General features: G+C 36.9%; 1 protein-coding gene across 3 annotated transcripts in view; it reads right to left on the bottom strand.

Annotated features, from left to right (window-relative positions):
• Positions 1 to 18,316, bottom strand: part of DIAPH2 (diaphanous related formin 2) — a 243,393-nt gene that overhangs the window by 84,692 nt on the left and 140,385 nt on the right. For all 3 annotated transcript variants that reach the window (XM_040614069.1, XM_040614068.1, XM_040614067.1), the window contains one exon: positions 17,709 to 17,873. In XM_040614069.1, coding sequence (XP_040470003.1) covers positions 17,709 to 17,873 — 165 coding nt within the window. The remainder of the gene's footprint in view (positions 1 to 17,708; positions 17,874 to 18,316) is intronic.

An 18,316-nucleotide genomic window follows, 5' to 3' on the forward strand; every position in this document is an offset into this window, starting at 1 on the left:
CTTCTGCAGTCCACAGGGGAGCCTCTGCTCTGGGCCCGGGGCGCCTCCTTCCCCCTGCCTCAGGCTCTCGTGCTCCCAGGGCTGTTCCTCACGCTTCTTCCCCCTCATCCTCACCATCATGCAACATGTCGCCCTTTCCTGAACAGGTTTTACACAGGCCCCATCACCTTCACCGGGCCGGCCGCTGCAGCGCGGGAGCTGGCTGTGTCCCGGGCCGCTCCTCACAGAGGCGGCTCTTGGCCAGCACCACACACAAACCCCTCACGCTTTCTCACCACTTCTTTTCACAAATACCTTCATATCTCCTTTTACATTGCCTGCTCATGCTCTCTTTTCAAAAAGAAATACTTCAGCTCCCTTAAGCTGTTCCCCAACATCCTAAATTTCTCCTTAGCTTCACCTTCCCTAAGATACATTTATCATGACAAAATTCACTAAAATCCATCGTCATGGAATTTCACCTAATGTCACAGACAGACGTGATAAGCGTTAGAGATGATTTTCTTTTTTATATTCATGACAGCGATGTATTTACTGCTCCCTTTCCCCTCCATCTCACAGTACACCAACAAGCTGTACCTACAACTGCAGGTCTGGGTTTCAGGTGATTTTGGGAACACGATATTTCCAACAAGTAGTAATAACAGTACAGAAAATACTGGATACAAATATGTCCAGAATTAACATGGCATGTGCTCATTAATGATGTTTTAGCTCAAGAAGCTGAACAATCAATACTTGCTAAGCACAGGGCATAAGATAAATGGTTTCCATGTCAATGTTGACTTTTTTCCCACACAATTTAATCATGCCTTTAAAACCAGGAAAATCATATATGTTCACAAATACAAAGAAGATTTCTTTGTGGATGTCTTTGTAAATATCCAAGACAATTTATCAGTTATTATTCCACAAGTAAAATTTCCTTAAGAAATGTGGAGCAGAGGCACATTACACAATTCTATATATTCCACAGAAATGACATTTCAAATGCTTTCAAATGAAGTTGACTATTCATCTTACTGTGTACACATTAGGAAGAAACTATGGACAATGACTGTCACTTCCAAAAGATAAGTCTATCTAAAGCACCTAAAAGTGTTAAGGTTTATATTAAATCATATCAGTGTTTGGTTATCCAAGACTCCCAAATGTCTCCAAATACAGAACGTTCACTCAAGTAAGGGATTGCATACTTCAGCGCACATATGCCATTTCAAGAGTTTACCAAGGTAAAATACCACAGGTAGCCCCTGTTTGGCAGAGATGCTGGATACCATCGTTACCAGCAACGTTACTAGTGGACGCACTGGAAAATCAGAGCAAGAACTGCATTTGTGGTATCGTCACATAACCAACTGCACTAAGAAACACCTTCTCTTTCAGAAAAGAGAAGAGAGTTGAAGGGCAAAAATCAATGTTTTATCCTGTTTGGGTTTGGACAGTTCTGTCTCTGCACATTCCATCACACTTGACAGAGACTTCATTTTACTGCAGCTTCGCAGGCTGTAATGGAAGTAAATGCCCACAATCTTACGAGAGAAAGCAAATAAGAAATGTCACGGCTGAACTAGTAGCACACTAGCCACTGACATACTATGATTAGATCATAGATTCTGTCACACTTTCTAACAGGAAGACTACAATAGACTGTATGAAACAAGCTCTGAAGTTACTGTATCTAGGAATTCAGTTTGAGCTAGACCGTACAAGTCCTAGCTGAAGGCAGATTATATGAAAATACATATTGCAGTTCATAAAACACACTGTTTACTAATGATGATTCAAACAAAAGCCATTCAAAATGAAAGTTTCATCTTCCTAAAGAACAGTAAGATAACAAAATACTAGTAATGGCGTGTAGGAGTGCCTATCTCCATCTGCCTACATATCCCTTTATAGATATGCATACCTACATACAAACAAACCAAACAACCCCCACCATTCCAACAGGTACAGCACAGGAAGCACAAAGAGCTCAGATGTCCATTACTGTCTATTACTTCTTCAAAATGCAAAATGCACACTTCCTAGTATTTTATTTACTTCCAGGATGTCAACACTTTAAGAGTATCTTCACATATAACCACTTTCCAGAGACTACAAAGAAAGAGTTGGGGACGCCAAGTAAAAATCCACTAAGCTCTAATCACAAATACCAGAGCTTTTTCCAAACAACCTGTTGCAACAACAGGTACAAGTGGCAGCAAAAGGGCATTAACACCCAGCCTCTTCTGAAATGGTTAAACTGGGCACTCTGCAAGGCAGGAGACAGAAACCCTGGCAGAACATCACATCAACATACCTCTGGGGTTCTTGGTACCTAGACTGGCTGTTTCTGAACTAACACTGTAATGCAGCCCTGCACACAAACAGCTTCAGAAGCATTAAGTAACAGAAAACTGGTACCATAGAGAAAAAAAAAATGCATCTTATCCACTCTTACCTTGCTGTAGTACTCCAGTAACTGCTTGGTACCAGCTCTAGTATTTCTGATTGTTATATAGTGGATTCTTTCCTGACATCCTCAATTCTTAAAACTGCCTGCCCGCTCAAATAGTTCTATGCCACATTCCTTGAAAGTTAATATATTTTTTTCTTCATCTACATGCCAATTCAAAATGAATATTGTGGAAAAAATTAGATCATCATTGTGATCATCACCATCATTTAATGCATGCAGTTTTCTTTCATAAAGTGTATCTCAGAACCAAACCACCTGGAACGTACTACTTTGTTATTCCTCTCCATCAGGCAGTCTGACTCTTAACCATTTCGTATTTGTTATGTCGTTTACTACTGTACATTTCGTTAGAGTTGGATGAAAGCCTGAAATAAATCATTTGCAAGAACATACTCCCAGTTGTTTTCAAGTTATGTGCTGAAAGTAAAATAAATATATATACATCTGTATTTATAAGCATACTTGATATTTAAATTAATATTTGCTACCAAATTTCATCACAGTTTTTCAAAGTTGACTGAAGACGACTGTAAATAAAGGTAAAGAGAATTTTGACTCGGATGCATAGTGGTTTCTACAGCACTTGCTTTGGCTGAATTGTATGACCAACAATCCTTTTAGGTTTCATTTTCTACAGTTTCACTACAAAGGGTTATTCTTCTTTTTGATGTGGCTTCCGTTTCTTCATTATTTATTATTTTCTCAATTTCTAGACCTCCAGACTGTGGACAAGCCTAACAATTTCTAACACAAAGGTGACAATTCTGCACCTGCCTTAGCAGTTATCTGGAGCCCACCAATCTAAAGTTAAGCCTTAAGTTAAAAGAAGTCTGGACATCAGCTCATGCTTCCATCTCTCTTCTCTTTGGCATACTTTTATACTCCTCTATATCTATTCTCCGTCCAAGCTCTTGAGCTTCAGTGGACTGCTTTTAATACAGAACAGCACTACTTTGGGTTATCAGTTATTTTTAAGTATTGAATGGCAGTGATATCCTTTCTGTGTAGGTTTGCAGGCTATCTTACCTAAAAAGGTAGAGATCAGTTTGAGCACTGACAAAAATAGCTCTGTGATTAGCATTGCTTTTAAAAGAGGGGGGAAAAACATCAGCAGTTTTGTTACTGCAATGTAGCTCAACAGTGACAAAGTACATATTAGTGTTCACAGGTATAAACTACCCAACTATATTTATTCCCCAATTAAAGGATAAAACCGCAGTAATATACTAGTTACAAATTACACAAATGTCACAAAGCAAGAAGCAATCCACAGTTAAGAATAAAAGCCTTCCCAACAGCTATGGAAAACATTTTGAAAAGTACTCATCTAGATGCTATCTTTTCAAAACATGTACGTGCATGCAAAAACTGAAATAATTTTCAAATAAATCTCAACAGACAGAAATATCTTAATGTATACAACCCCCTTTTTTGATGTGCTATTCATGCGCCTCTGTATTTTTGGTTGGCGCATTAACAGTATGCAGTTTACCAAATTCAACTGCAAATTAAAAGTTCGAGAAAGTTTGCTTGTCCGTTTTTTGTTTTTAAAGAAAAACAAAACAAATTATTGTCCCTCCTAGCAGACATAGATTCAGCAAGGAATATTATCTCTTTTTAAGGGAGCTAAGTTGAAGGAGCACATAGCTTTATGTTCCCCATTGTGTTTATAAGGATTCACTGAAGTGAGGCTCTTGTATGCAGGATTGACAGTTTATAGTTTGGCTTCCTTAAGAAACAAATAAAAGATTAATATATCTCTTGCATTCTGTACATATCTGAAGTTTTGACAGACAAACAGATAGTCACACATAAACATGGTTGTAAGTAACCTCTCAAAAGTAAATTATTAAAAACAAGAAGAAAGAAGAACTGTAATGCACAAATCTCCTTGGATGTATTAAAGATGCAGTTGGCTACAAAGCGGTCATGCACCAATAATGAAGGCTGCCTGCGATCCCTCAGGCCTTCCCTAAATTTGCCTTGCAACTACAAAATATGTGAACTGAAGTTCCAGTGGAAAAAAAATAATCTTTTTCAGTCAGAACTCATTAGGAACAACAAACTCAGATTAAGTGGAAGTTAATCCACAGAAATAAAGGGAGTTAAAATACAGCAGATTGAGCAATCAGTTTATATGTAGAAGGACCTTTCGTGAGTATTCCTTGGAGGATAACATATTCGAACACATTGTTATCCTTATAAAAAAAAATAGAAAAGTGATGCAATGAGCTGGTATTAAACAAAAGCAGACAAATTTAATTTCCTGATGGGTGGTCATGAAAGAGTAAGTAGAAAAGATTATGTTTGGGATACTGTCCCATGGTTTGCACATCATGGCCGTTATATCTGACATGAAATGGCTTTGGCATGCCATTCCAGATTAGGATTTTTGGCAAGTGTAGCTGCTGTTGCATATTCAGGTAGGGAGAAGGGGGTTGCTACTGCCTTACTGTGTGCGCTGCACAAGCTCTTCAAACTGCCTAGCAGTGCAAGGTAGAAGCCGTTTTCAGTGTTTACTGAACCAAGTTTAAGGCTATCAGTGAAAAACTGTATTGTATGTCTTAATTACTTAACAGTCTATGTTTGACTAATTACTAAACAGCCCCCAAGTGGACAGATTTGAGACTGTTTTAATAGCTCTTTTAAATCAATATTTGGATAGCAGAATAAACATGCATGTCTAATTCAGGCTATTCCTGTAAGTGACATAGAGCTGAAATACACAACTACCAAAACTGTATTACTGTCACTACAAACAAAACCTGAAGCAAAACAAAATTTAAAAAAGCAACAAATGTTTACTGTTTTCATAACAACCTGAGAAGAGGAACCAAGGGCCACAGAAGATGACTTACTGTTTTGTTCAAAAAGTGATCGTTCTGGATCAAGGAAGAGACAAATCAACAGGCTGGCACATGAAGCCTTGCATCACCATGCAAGCACAACTCTTTTGAGTCTTGAATAAGAACTCACTCTTTTTAAGGTAAGTCTGAAAAATATGTTCCTGCAGAAGTCTAAATTCAGTAGAAAAAGTGATTTATTTTTTTAAACAGCAGGATTTTGAATATGATGTGTTGAAAGGTTTCAATGTTTCTGGCTAGGAATTCTTTACAAATTTTAATAGAGGCTGTGAGAATTACACAGTGCAGTGTATATTAATATAAAGTATCACAAAATCATAGAATGATCTACGTCAGAAGGCACTTTTAAAGATCATCTAGTCCAACCCCCCTGCCATGGGGAAAGACACTTTCCACTAGACCACACTGCTCAAAGCCTCATCCCACCTGGCCTTGAGCACTGCCAGGGATGGGGCATCCACAGTTTCTCTGGGCAACCTGTGCCAGCGCCTCAACACCCTCACAGAAAAGAATTTCTTCCTTGTATCTAATCTAAAGTCTACCCTCTTCCAGTTTAAAGCCATTCCCCTTTGTCCTGTCACTACATGTCCTTGTAAAAAGTCCCTCTCCAGCTTTCTTGACAGCCCCTTCAAGTGACCTTCTGGTCATGCTTCTCTTGGTGCGGCCCAGGACGTGGGCGGCCTTCTGGGCCTGCAAGTGCACAACTGCCGGGCCATGTGGAGCTTCTTGTCAACCAACACCCCCAAGTCTTTCTTTTCAGTGCCTGGGTTTGAAAGACCTTGCATGCTTCTTTCAAGACAGGGATGACGGACTACCAGAAGAAAGTGTTCTAGAGGTTGTGTGGCATTACACTCCAAAGAAATGATAAACGGGGAAAGAAAACCCCTACATCTAAGGGATATGCTTATTCATCTGCAATTTTTTTCTTGAGGTTTCTTACACCTTCCACTTCATGCTTCTCATTATAATTTGACAGGATAATCCAATTCTATTAGTTTGCCTTGGATTTTCCTAAACGTGATAAGCAAACTAATATGAATTTATGGAAGTGAATGAGCTATAATTTACTACAACATCAGCAAGCTAATTGAAGATGCAATAATGCAGCGATCAATCTGAAATCACAATTAAGAAAAACATGGATTCAAATTATCGAATTATCTTAATAAGATATATGAACAAACAGAATGATGAGGCTAAGACTACATGAAACACCCTTGTGGAGATTTCAGAGAAGTCAGATTCCTTCTAACCCATGACAGCTTTTCAGAATTGTGTGAGGTGCAGACGTAAGGGATGGATAGGTCTCTTTTAGACTTCAACTCTTGACAAAGTGAGTCACTTAGAGCAAGTAATAAAGTCTACTGGTTTACAAGAGGTTCCCAGCATCTGAGTTAGATTCACAGCTTAAGTATCGTGGCAGTCAAAACCCCAAACTATGCCTAGTTTCCAGAGTGGAATAAGGATTCAAAATCTTCATTTAAATATTATAAATTTCCGAAAATAATGCCTGCCATCAGCACTGAATTGAGAGTGTGTTTAAAACTATCTAATGGAAAATTTGAAAGAAAAGTTTTTAATTCCGTTCCTTTTCAAGGCTAGGAAACTTAACTCCACCACTTCCTCTAGACCATGTTTTCCCATATTACTTCTGAAAATATTACTTAATCAAAAGCATCACTACCATGAAATATAACATCTGTTGCTTTTACCCCATCCACAAGGGCAACCACATTGCCACAGAAGAAATTTAAGACTTGTCTGAAACAAATTCCAACCTCATTTATGTTGCCTATTACTTCTACACTTGCCTACCTTCAAATACTTGCATAAGCAGTATACTGTAACTCAGTTCAATTTATTATTATTTATTTTTACATCTTTTGGATATCTTCCAAGAGGAATGCCATCACACCTTCTATATCATGAATAGAGTAGCTACTTATCTACCAGTACCAACAGCTTGTGAATCGAGTAGCTACTTATCTAGCAGTACTAACAGCTTGTTAATAAAGTTGATGAGTTATCACACCTATGTGAATTCTTTTGATTCTAATTCTATTACTTATAAACTTTCCTAGCCTACACCTAATTACTGATTTGTTCAATATAATGATTTAAAAAAACAAAAATAATTCTCCAGCACTAGCTGGATGTATGCACTCAGATGCGAATTTAGAGAGCTTACAAAAGGGTATTTGTGGGGGGGTTGGGGCAGGGGAGGAGGAAGAGCTTGCTATATACTGCCTGTTAGCATGAACAACATTTCACTATTGATACTACCTCTTGGGAAATTTTGCTGGAGAACATATTCTTAGTCATTATTCTTTATTTTTTCATAGCTTCTTCCTAGCTAGAAACTGCTATCTTTCAGACTACATTAAAGAACTGGTACTTTTTAGGCAAAAGGGAGAAACTATTCCCAGACAAGTAACCAGGGAGAACAATGAATAAATACAGCCTTGCTTTTATACCACTCCTGAATTACCAACTCAATTTATGATTTTGAAAGCTGGGACTTTAGCTTGACTATGTATTACATTTCATAGTAAATCATATGTATTTATTTTATTTTTTATTATGTATTTATTTATGTATAGTATATTCATTGATTTATATTATTTTAGCCAATGACCTGGTATATTCAAAGGACATTTCAAAAAAAAGCCATGGGGGGGGAGCGGGGGGGAACAACAACTAAAACCCAAAAACATTCCTGAGTCATGGAGCTTGAAATTTACTTTGAAACAAGTTACAAGCAAACAGATAACAGGAAGGAGAAAAGGTCTTACAGGTACATTTATACTCAAGATGCTTAATCTACTGTGGTGAAAGTTTTTTCTTACGAAGGCAACATCACATATACTTTGTTTCCCGCCTGGTACAGGGCTACCATCTTACAAAATCTTGAAAGCCCACGGTAGCAGGTGCTCCATAAAATGTTTTATCATTTTGGGGAGATTTGCACTTTCTGGATCTTGAATTACAGGGTTACCGTAAAAAAGAACCCAGCCACATAGTAATCATCAATCAGTAGTCAGTTCAGATACAAAAGGGCAGTTCATTTCATAGGTCTCTGTTGATGAGTTACTCACATCTGCTTAGATATTTACTTATACTAGAACACAACTCTTTTCCCCTAAGTACATAAATAATGTAATTTAAAGATTCAGTTACTTATTCAAAGTGCTGCATTTAAACAAATGTGAGGGAAACAGTCACCACTGATAAAAATGTCTACCAGATGTAAAAGAATATCAGTTCACTGAAGGAAAAAGCTTCTCTGTATTTCATAACAACTATGCCCATCAAAGCCTGTTATTGCTTCAAATTCTGCCCAACTATTCTTACAGGCCTTATTACAACATCTGTTTTTCAGACTCAAAATTCACCTTTAAGACCACCTGCATTAAAGGGGGAGCCCACAAAGCAAACGAAATATGAAATATTTAAGAACTGTATAAAAGAAAAGAACATTTCCTATCTAATGTAAAAGTATTTATTTCATACAACTTCTGTACAGCACAAAATCTGATTAAAAGAAAGTTTTTGTCCACTTGCAGATGCAGGCATGAAAGATTTGGTGGATATTTTAAATACTGTAGCACCAACAGAAACATTCAGGAAGTGACAGATTAAAAATATTTCTGATCATTTGATATAATCTCTAAGACAGCAGGTTAAAGTGAAGTTCCAAAACAAAAGAACAAACTGGCATCTTGCTTCAGGCAAATGATTAATCATTATTTGATAAGAGCTTGAAACCATATCAAACCAAAATAAATCAGTTTGCAATTGTCCTCAAGGACAATAGAGATTTGTGTTTATTTTCAATGGAAGACAGACACTAAATCAATAAAATCTAAAAAACATTTCTTCTTCAAAATAGTCCTAAATATAAAAGGCATTTTATTATTCAGTGGATCTACCATTTAATCTGCAAAGAGAAAAAAAACACAAAAGCAAACTCATAAAAACCTGAAGTGCCCCGCGCCGCACCACCCCCACCCCCCGCCCCCCTTTTGATTAAATGTCTCTTTAATTGTCAGCTCCAAGAATACACTTCCCTCCCCCCCCCCCCCCCCGCCCCCCTTTCCAGGCCTGATTTTTTCTCAGGTTCTGTTTGCAAAGGAAGTGCTCAAGTGGTTTACTTACTTCTTGTGATATGCCTCGAATACAATGAGGTTATCAACACATACTTAAGCACAAAATCAAAGTAGTAAACAGACAGGTGACACAAGTACCAGCAAAAATCTAGTTAAAAGCTCACTTCATAGGTTTAAATATGCTACCTAATCTCAGGACAAATAAATAAAAGACTAAGCAAGAAGCAGGACAGCCATGAGGGTACCATGAGAGACAAGATTTCTAACTGTAAAAGGCAGAAGGGTAAAGCAATACAAACTTTATTTTGTTGTTTCACTACACCCTGGGCTCTAATTATGTTTCCTGCAGAAATGGTTAGAGAAGCTTGGGGATAAAACAGGAGCAGACATAGAATAATAAATAAACAAACTCTGTTTCTTCTATCTGCATCTCTGGGTTGATTCGCTATATTACAGCTCAATTAACTTAAATGGCTCACAAGGACTATTTGGTTAGATGGCTGGTCAGAGGTGCTGTAAATTTGACTATTTACAGTCATATGATGGGCAGTTTTCATGGTGTCACTTCGACTGTGAATTCCTAACCCTGGGGTGGGGTTTTTTTCTCCTCCTACCATCACAGAACAGCCTCAAAATACTTACTCTGTCCCACAAAAGTAGACAAACGTTGATAAAAACTAAACACAAAACATTGATTTGGTACTTTAGAAACTTTTTATCTGGACAGTTATAAAGTCATAGAAAAACTAACAAAAACTGTCCATAAGTCATTCAACTTCCAGGGTAACTGTCCAGTACTGGGAAAAGTATAGGAAGTGCACCAGTGGCAACCAGTATGTCTCACACAGAAACTGAGAAAGGGCAGCTCACACTGCCTGCCTACAATTTCCTTTCCTCCTGTAGTTTAGGGGTAACAGAATAACAACCTATTTATATGGAAAGTTTTGTTGAAGACAAACTACTGGACGCAAAGGAGTACCGCAGTATTGCTCGTACATTTTGATCAGAAGAATGAAGGATGAAAAAACAGCACTGACTATTCCAGAAAACGTTTCTCTCACACTCTAGATACTTGCCATTCAGCACAAGAACTTCTGAATGCTTATGTTATGGTGAAGGTGCATTTATTATATACTGTTTCTGTCCAACTTGCAAAAGGCAAGCAATTAGAAAACATAATGCATGCATATATATTTGGTTTTTCAAGTAATAAACAGGCATTATTTTTCAATTGATACATGGCGCTTCCTCTAATGATGTTTATAAGTCTTTAACCTGAGTTTTCAAAAGACCAGCTGTTTTCTTAACATTAAAATAGCTTGATATAAACATAATAAGACAAATACATATCAAGATCCAAACATACTATTTTATATATATGTATACATAAACATATAAACACACACAGAAAATTTTCTCTGTAACCTGGGGATGTGCCCTGCAGAATATATTTTTGAACTAATTCTTTTGAATTCACCTTTAAAAACATTCATATATATTCCATCTTTTTCAAATACACTAGCTGAATTGCATGATTCTGTAACATAAGATATTCTTATCTTTACTAGCAAATGAAAGGAAGAAAAACTGTCATTACAATCAATCTATTTAGTCAGTATTCTCACTTTTACAGAGCGGAATCATTCACAGAATCAGCGGTTGAACAAAGGGAAATCCAAGCAAGAGCTGTTCTACAAAGGCAGCAGGAGACAAGCGAAGATTTCCTGAAGGGCTATGTTCAATTCTAAGTGCTCACAAAGGCCAGTTATCTCAAACGATACAGACTGTAGTTTCATGGTGTATAGGCACACGTATATGATGCATACATAAAGTATTTGTTGTTCGTAACTGACCCTCAAGGGAAACCTCCTCAAAGCCCAAGAATCGCCCACCCTGCTGTGCAGGAAGGTGAGGCGGTGGGGCAGGGGCCAGCCTGGCTGAACAGGGCACTCCTGGCGGAGCTCTGACACAAAGCACAAACACAGAGAAGTGGAAGGACAACTACACCATCCAGGAGGAATACTGCCCAGGTAGGGAAGTAATTAAGAAAGTCAAAGCTCAAATGGAGATAAAACTGGCAAGGTACATGAAAAGCCATGAGAAAAGCTTTTATAGCTACAAACATATACAAAAGGAAGGTTAAGGAAAATGTAGGTCTGCTGCTGAATGGAGCATGGTACCTAACATCAAAGAAGAAGCTGAGATGGTCTGCGCTGCCTTCATCTCAACCTTTGCCATCACTCTCTCACAGGTAGTTTGAGCAACTGACTGATGTCCCTGCAAGGCCTCTATTTCATCAAAAAGTTGTGGGACTCAAGGAACTTCTTCAGTGCCTGGAAAAGGCAAATATGCTCATCTTCAGAAGAGTGAAGAAAGCTTGGTGAGCTACACACTACTCAGTCATGGCTTCTGTTTTCCAGAAGATCAGAGAGCAATTCTTTCTGTAAGGCATTTCAAGGTACGTAAAGGGCAAGAAGGTGACTGGAAACACCTGACATCTGACTTACTGAGGGTAAATTGTGCCCAACCTGACTGTCTTCTCTAATGAGATGACCGGCTTTTTGGATGAAGAGAAGGCAATGGATATGGCCTACTTGGGCTTTAGTAAACCCTTCAATACAGACTCCTAAAGTCATGGTATCTTCATTCACGGAGATACTCAAAACTCAGATGGACAAGGTCCCACGCAGCTTGAACTACTACACTAGCCCTGCTTTCAGCAGAATGTCAAATTCAATGACCCTCTTAACATCCTCCCCCAACCTAAATTACCTTATGATTCTATGGTTTATCTTGTCATCACGTATGTTCACACCAGAAATGTTCACAACAAACCCAGAAGAACCAATCTAAAGAATTTATGAACTTCTAATTTAGAATTGCTAGCAGTAGAAGAAACAAGCTTTATCAATAGACAGGCATTAGCAATAACATTAGAAGAATGACTAACAGGAGGAAATGTCATCAATATTTCCAAAATATCTGGAATTATTCTTCAGTCCTTTACCAAAATACTAATAAAAATTAATGAGACCACTTAGAGTAAGCATACAGGCATTAGTCTGAGCTGGACAAAATTAATAAATATGCACGCTACAGGGAGTATTAGGAGATGCTGTATATGCTCAGTCTTTTCTGATTGCTCCTGAATTCTTATCAGTAATTATGACTCCTTTTTACAGTTAATTCCACAGATTAAACGAGTTTCAGTGTCTTTTTCCTTTTGGGAAACTTCTCACAAGCATCAAAATGTTGCAGAAAAACTTAATTCTTTTTAGTACTTTTTTCTTTATAGAAAAAAAAAAATCCTGCACTGTGAACTTTTAATGCTTGCCCTAGGCCTTCCTCAAGTGTCTGGAAAAAATTAAATCCCTAAACAAGAACTTTATGCCACTAAAATCTACAAGGTTCTGCTCTAGTGGATAAAATAAGTCAAGAAATTCTCAAAAGACCTAATTACAATTACTACTACTACTACTGTATCTATCTGAACAAGTGAATTGACTGAAGCACAAATGATGCTACGTGAGCCTCAGATTTCACTTTTTTTCTAGTGAAGCATTACTATTGAAATTAGTATGCATCATACAGATGGTCCAAGTTAATTTCCTTATTTAATAACTTTCTTTAAAAAAAGGCTTAGAAGATAAAAGGACAGATAAATACTTTAAAAACCACAGCACTAGATGGAAATAATGAACTATTTAGACCAACATGTAGCAGTAGAACAGTACCCTAGCAGATTATTTTTTTCACTTTTTAAAATTATAAAGCAATGCAAGATATTAACCCTACTTTTCCTCAAACCCAAACCCACTATTTATGATAGGTTATTTCTGTATGGAATGCAAGTTTAATATTCCAAATGAGAATGCAGAAATCGACAATTCTGTCTTGATAAACTAGATTAGTTTACAGAGACTTAGTCTCTTGGATAATTTTCCACCCAAGAAAACCATTTAATTGCAGTTTGTTATTATCAGCTCAAATATAATATCATGAATATCGTAAGAAGAAGTAAGAATAAAGAGGTTTGTAGAAACTCCAAGAGCAGAAAGGCCTCCAACCTCTGAAACACCTGCTGGATTGAAACCTCTGCTGGGAGAAGTAACAGGAGTTTGCATCTGTAATGACTTCCCTTTAACACAGAAGGCACTTTACATTAATTAGGTAGTAAGACAATTAATGCAGTGCATTAATTTGTTGAGTGTATTCATACCACAAAATGAAGGGGTTTTATGGGATGTTATTAAAACATGACAACCCCATACCAAGGATCTTAAGAATGCATACGTGAAGTTATTATGATCCTCAGTAAAAAGCAAGGGACTACTAGCTCATGACTAACTACACGGTGCCTACCAGAAGGCAGCCTTACTTTTTACTTGTCCTTAGCTACCCCTATGAAAATTTTAAACAGAAAGTGCACTAGAAGTGATTTAGCATATATATGAAATACAAAAGATGGATTACATCTGAAAAAAGCAGAGTAGTTATAATCTGCTGAAAATATAGAAAACCCACTTGCTCAAAATCAAATCTAGCAGAAGGATTCAGCTACAGAGAATATTTTAACTGCGAAACACTTCCTCAATAGCCTCTTCCCCTCCTATGTAGTAATAAGAACAATAATAATAATAATCACGGCAAGTCTGCTGTCTGGTTTGAGTACTGTCTAGTACTCAGAAGAATGCGGGTATTCGTGCACTCACATATGAAGAGCCAACAAAGTTGAGGAGATTCTGGCAAAAAAACCCCACACAGTAATTCTCAGTATAAATGACTAGGGTGGTTTACACAATTTACACCACTGTTCTGTATCTACAGAGAAGTATTTGCAGAAGTAAAATACATACATATGTATATAAATAACATTAACCAGAAGATTATGTGTAAATAATAATTGACAGTACTTTGCATAAACAGTCTCAAAACCTTCATTACTCTCATTGCTATAGATGTCTCAAAGCTTAAAAAAGAAGTCACAATTGTCCTACTCTTTGACAACTTCCTGAAACATTCATTCAGTACCTATAGCTTTGCTATAAGTACAAATGAAGTGAATTCATACTGAAGAAAACCTTATTCTACATTCAAATTAAAATTCTTCTGTGAGTAACCACCTCTCCTGAACTATCTAGATTGGGAAGCACGGGAATAAAGTATTTCATTAAATGCTCCTAAAACAGGACTCCATTTAAACGAGGTAAATTAGCAAATATTTTTTTGGGAAAAAAAAAAAAGTTAAGACAATTCAGGCCTCTTAAGTGCAGGCAGACATGCATGGAAACCTAAAACTAAACATATTCATCTCAAAAATACTTTTAATGAAATTCAGCCAAGTAAAAAAAAAAAAAAAAACAACACTCCCTCCTGCCAGCCTTTAGGGGGTTCTGTATAGCACAGGCTTGCATTACCAGGCTTGTACTTAGCCCTAAACACTACTAACATAAAATGTAAATGCAATCCTAGAAAACTGTTTTGCAGAAAATTGAAGGTCCTCATGGGTAACTGGCTGATGCAGGACAGTGTCCAGGTTGGGCTCTGCGGTATGAGACAGATACAGCCACACTGGAGTGAGCCCAGCAGATGATACCAAGACAGTAAGTAATCTAGAGCATATGCCAAGCAGAAAATGAGACACATGAGTTTGTTCAGCTGTAAGAAATGAAGGCTCTGCAAGGATCTAATTGCTGTCTGTGAGCTAACAGGAGGGTTAGAGAAGGCAGAAATATATTTTTCCCAGAGATGCACAATGATACAGCAAGAGGTGACAGACCAAAGCTGGAACATGGGAAATTTTATTCAGTTATTTATTTTTCTCACCAAAACCGACCCAGAGAGCTTGAACAAGGCCCTGTGCAACCTGCTCTAACCTGACCTTGCTCTGAGCAGAAAAGTTAAAGTACATAATCTCTGAAGCCTAATCAACAATATCACATGAATTTAGACATGGATACCCAGCAACATAGTGTTGATACTGTATAGAAAGTATAAAAGCTTCACGAATTAACCCAGATTCTGCCTTTGCAGACAGTGGAACTTAGATCATCAGAAGATAAATTGCATATCCATATATTTAAAATTTTGGCATGTGTTGATCCCTCCATAGCCAGATTTTCATTCAGTTGTCCCTTTGTTCATTAAGTTAACAAAATAATGGACATAGGTAAAGCAATAACTATTATAATCATACATCATATAGCCATTATATTAAAGGCTAAAGAATGGAATAACCATTTATTTCTATACAATACAACATTAATGCAGAAAATATAAAACTGTTATACCATGAAACTCACAGATATGCCCTCTGTATAAAGATCTACACATAAATCGCAAAATTCTTCCTTTAACTAGCAAGCAAGAAACATGGATAAAATGTAGTCTGCTAGATTGCATTTCCTTTCCTTTATAAAATAATTAGCAACACCAATCAGTTAAACCCATGCAAAAACACTGAAAAGAACAAGTGTTACTGAAATCATAACATGAATAAATTTATCACTAATACTACATCATAGAGTTCAAAATTCACAACACTGAGAGAAGTCAATAGTCAAATTGTCACTATGTCTCTGAACTCTTAAGTACAAATTTTTGCCGCGAAATAAGACTCTTTTACATATGACTCAGTAGCACCACCAGCCCTGAATTCAATGCTTTAACACTTATAGAATTACTTACAGAAACTCATTCTAAACCTGAAACAATGAAAATGTCATCTGTTCCTGGAACTGTGACGATGTGCACATAATAGTTTGTTGTCTGCTTTGGTTCATTTAGAAAGGCCACAAAAATATTCCAGCTTTCTTATTAAAAGAGCTACTGTACTTCCTATCTAATTTCTCATGTTTACACACTAAAAACCTGTACTAACATCTCCTCCGCCCCCTTGCTCCTACTCAGCCACTTCAAAGCAATACATGAATCTGTTAGAAATATTCTCCCTGGAAATTCAATTATAAGCATTGAAGAGCCATCAGCCAGATCTTTAGGAAGTCAAAAGCAAGGAAACTGTAAAACCACAATTGGAAGTATTTTCATTCCAATACATCTTCTAGAAAACATTTGCCTGCTAGCTCCTGTCACCTTCATAGAATTTAAATACATACTCGAGGACAGATTTTCATCACAGTATTTGGACATTACTAGCCTCAAGTCACAGATTCATGGAACGGTCAGGGTTGGAAGTCTGTTTCCAGAAGTTACAATAGGACAGATTTCCAAATTCATTGAAAATTCAAGCCTTGGATTTAGGAAAAAGTAAATGCACTGAGATACCTCGTAACAACTATTCCTGTTCTTGACAAGTCTTCACACAGATGTGTTGGTATACTTACTAATTATGAAAGAACTGGTGATTTACTTATGGGGGAAAAAGAAAAAGAACAATTTCAGCCAATTTAAAATGAATAGTTAAATATATCGTAGTTAACAAAGTAAACTTGGCATGAAATTGATGTTTTAAACTAGTTCTATCTCCATCACACTGAAACTGAAAGTCCTTATGATTACATGATAAATTCAGCTAGCTACTGGCAATAGACAGATCAGTGAGGCACAGCTGTATGGTAAACGATGGTATTTCCAAGTGATGTTAATATTCTCCAGAGACACAATGTGACATTCTAGACATCTGTTTTCCCTATACACTTCCTATGGTGCAGCTAATTATGGCTCCCACACAGCCACTAGGAAAGATGACATTAAACCCATTTTAAAACTTAGCTATTTAAAATTAAATTCTTAAATTCCTCCATAAAAAAGCCATACCCAGACATCAACCACTCTGGATGACTGGAATGAAAAAAAAAAAAAAAAAGCATCTAAGTGAACTTCATGAGTTCTGTCAGCAATACAGACAGAGCTCATCTTGAAAGTCTCAGCCTTAGCATCACAGCATGACTAAAGCATCATCAGATTCTAACACAATATGAACAGAGATACACATCCAGTCAGGTCTCAATTTTAACATGGTTTTCACTACCACACCTGTTTGTTGTGTGTCATCCAACAGGCAAGTTTTTGAAAAGAGGAAAAACAATTTGTATATGTCTCAACCTCTTACACAGTTGAGCTGGCAAGTTACAAAATGCAGGACGATAGCTATCAGTGACCAAAATCTAAATCATTCTGGAAACATTCACCCACCTTCCTGCCACAGAACAAAACAAAGTTAACTATAACACAAAAAATGAGAGAGAGGAAAGAATTAAAATTAGGAGAAAGAAGATATCAGAATATGCATAACATTTTGCAGATGTTACTCACCAAAAACAGAGTTCTGAAGTTGCTCAAATCGCCAAAGAATTCCTCTATGCTTACTGCTTTGGGATCAAAGGTAAAGTATTCTCCCAGATTTTCATACAATTTAGTCATGTTGTTGTGCATGTTGGACAATTTTTCGTATTGCTCTCGGGCACTCTCAGCAAAGCTGTAAGGTTTTGTTAAGGAAAATGATTCAATGTAATCCAATCTAACAGTAAAAAAGAAGTAAAGAAAACTCAATACAAAGGTTAGAAATGGAAAATTTGCTAGTGCTGTTCTGCTTTCAAATATGACAATTTTATATATTAATGTTAACATGTCTGCAAGTTTATACCAAGTTGTGGCACACTTTTCCGTTAAATGATCCCTTTCCAATGGTGAAGGTTTGCCATTAACACACTATACAACTAACTTGGTAAAATTTCCAAATACCTTAGACATTTTTCTTTTAATAATCTAATTTTGTAAAATACTGTCTATTAAAAGTCATACTGAAAATCAGTTTTCTGTGGGAATCTGACTATAACATCCACTCTGTTCAGGTGATGTCATGTCCCTGTGTATTATATACCTGTAATTTATATGTAGAATTTGCATTGCTCATAACAATC

This window comes from Falco naumanni, chromosome 14 (genome assembly GCF_017639655.2).
Source record: "Falco naumanni isolate bFalNau1 chromosome 14, bFalNau1.pat, whole genome shotgun sequence".
Classification (NCBI taxonomy): Eukaryota; Metazoa; Chordata; class Aves; order Falconiformes; family Falconidae; genus Falco; species Falco naumanni.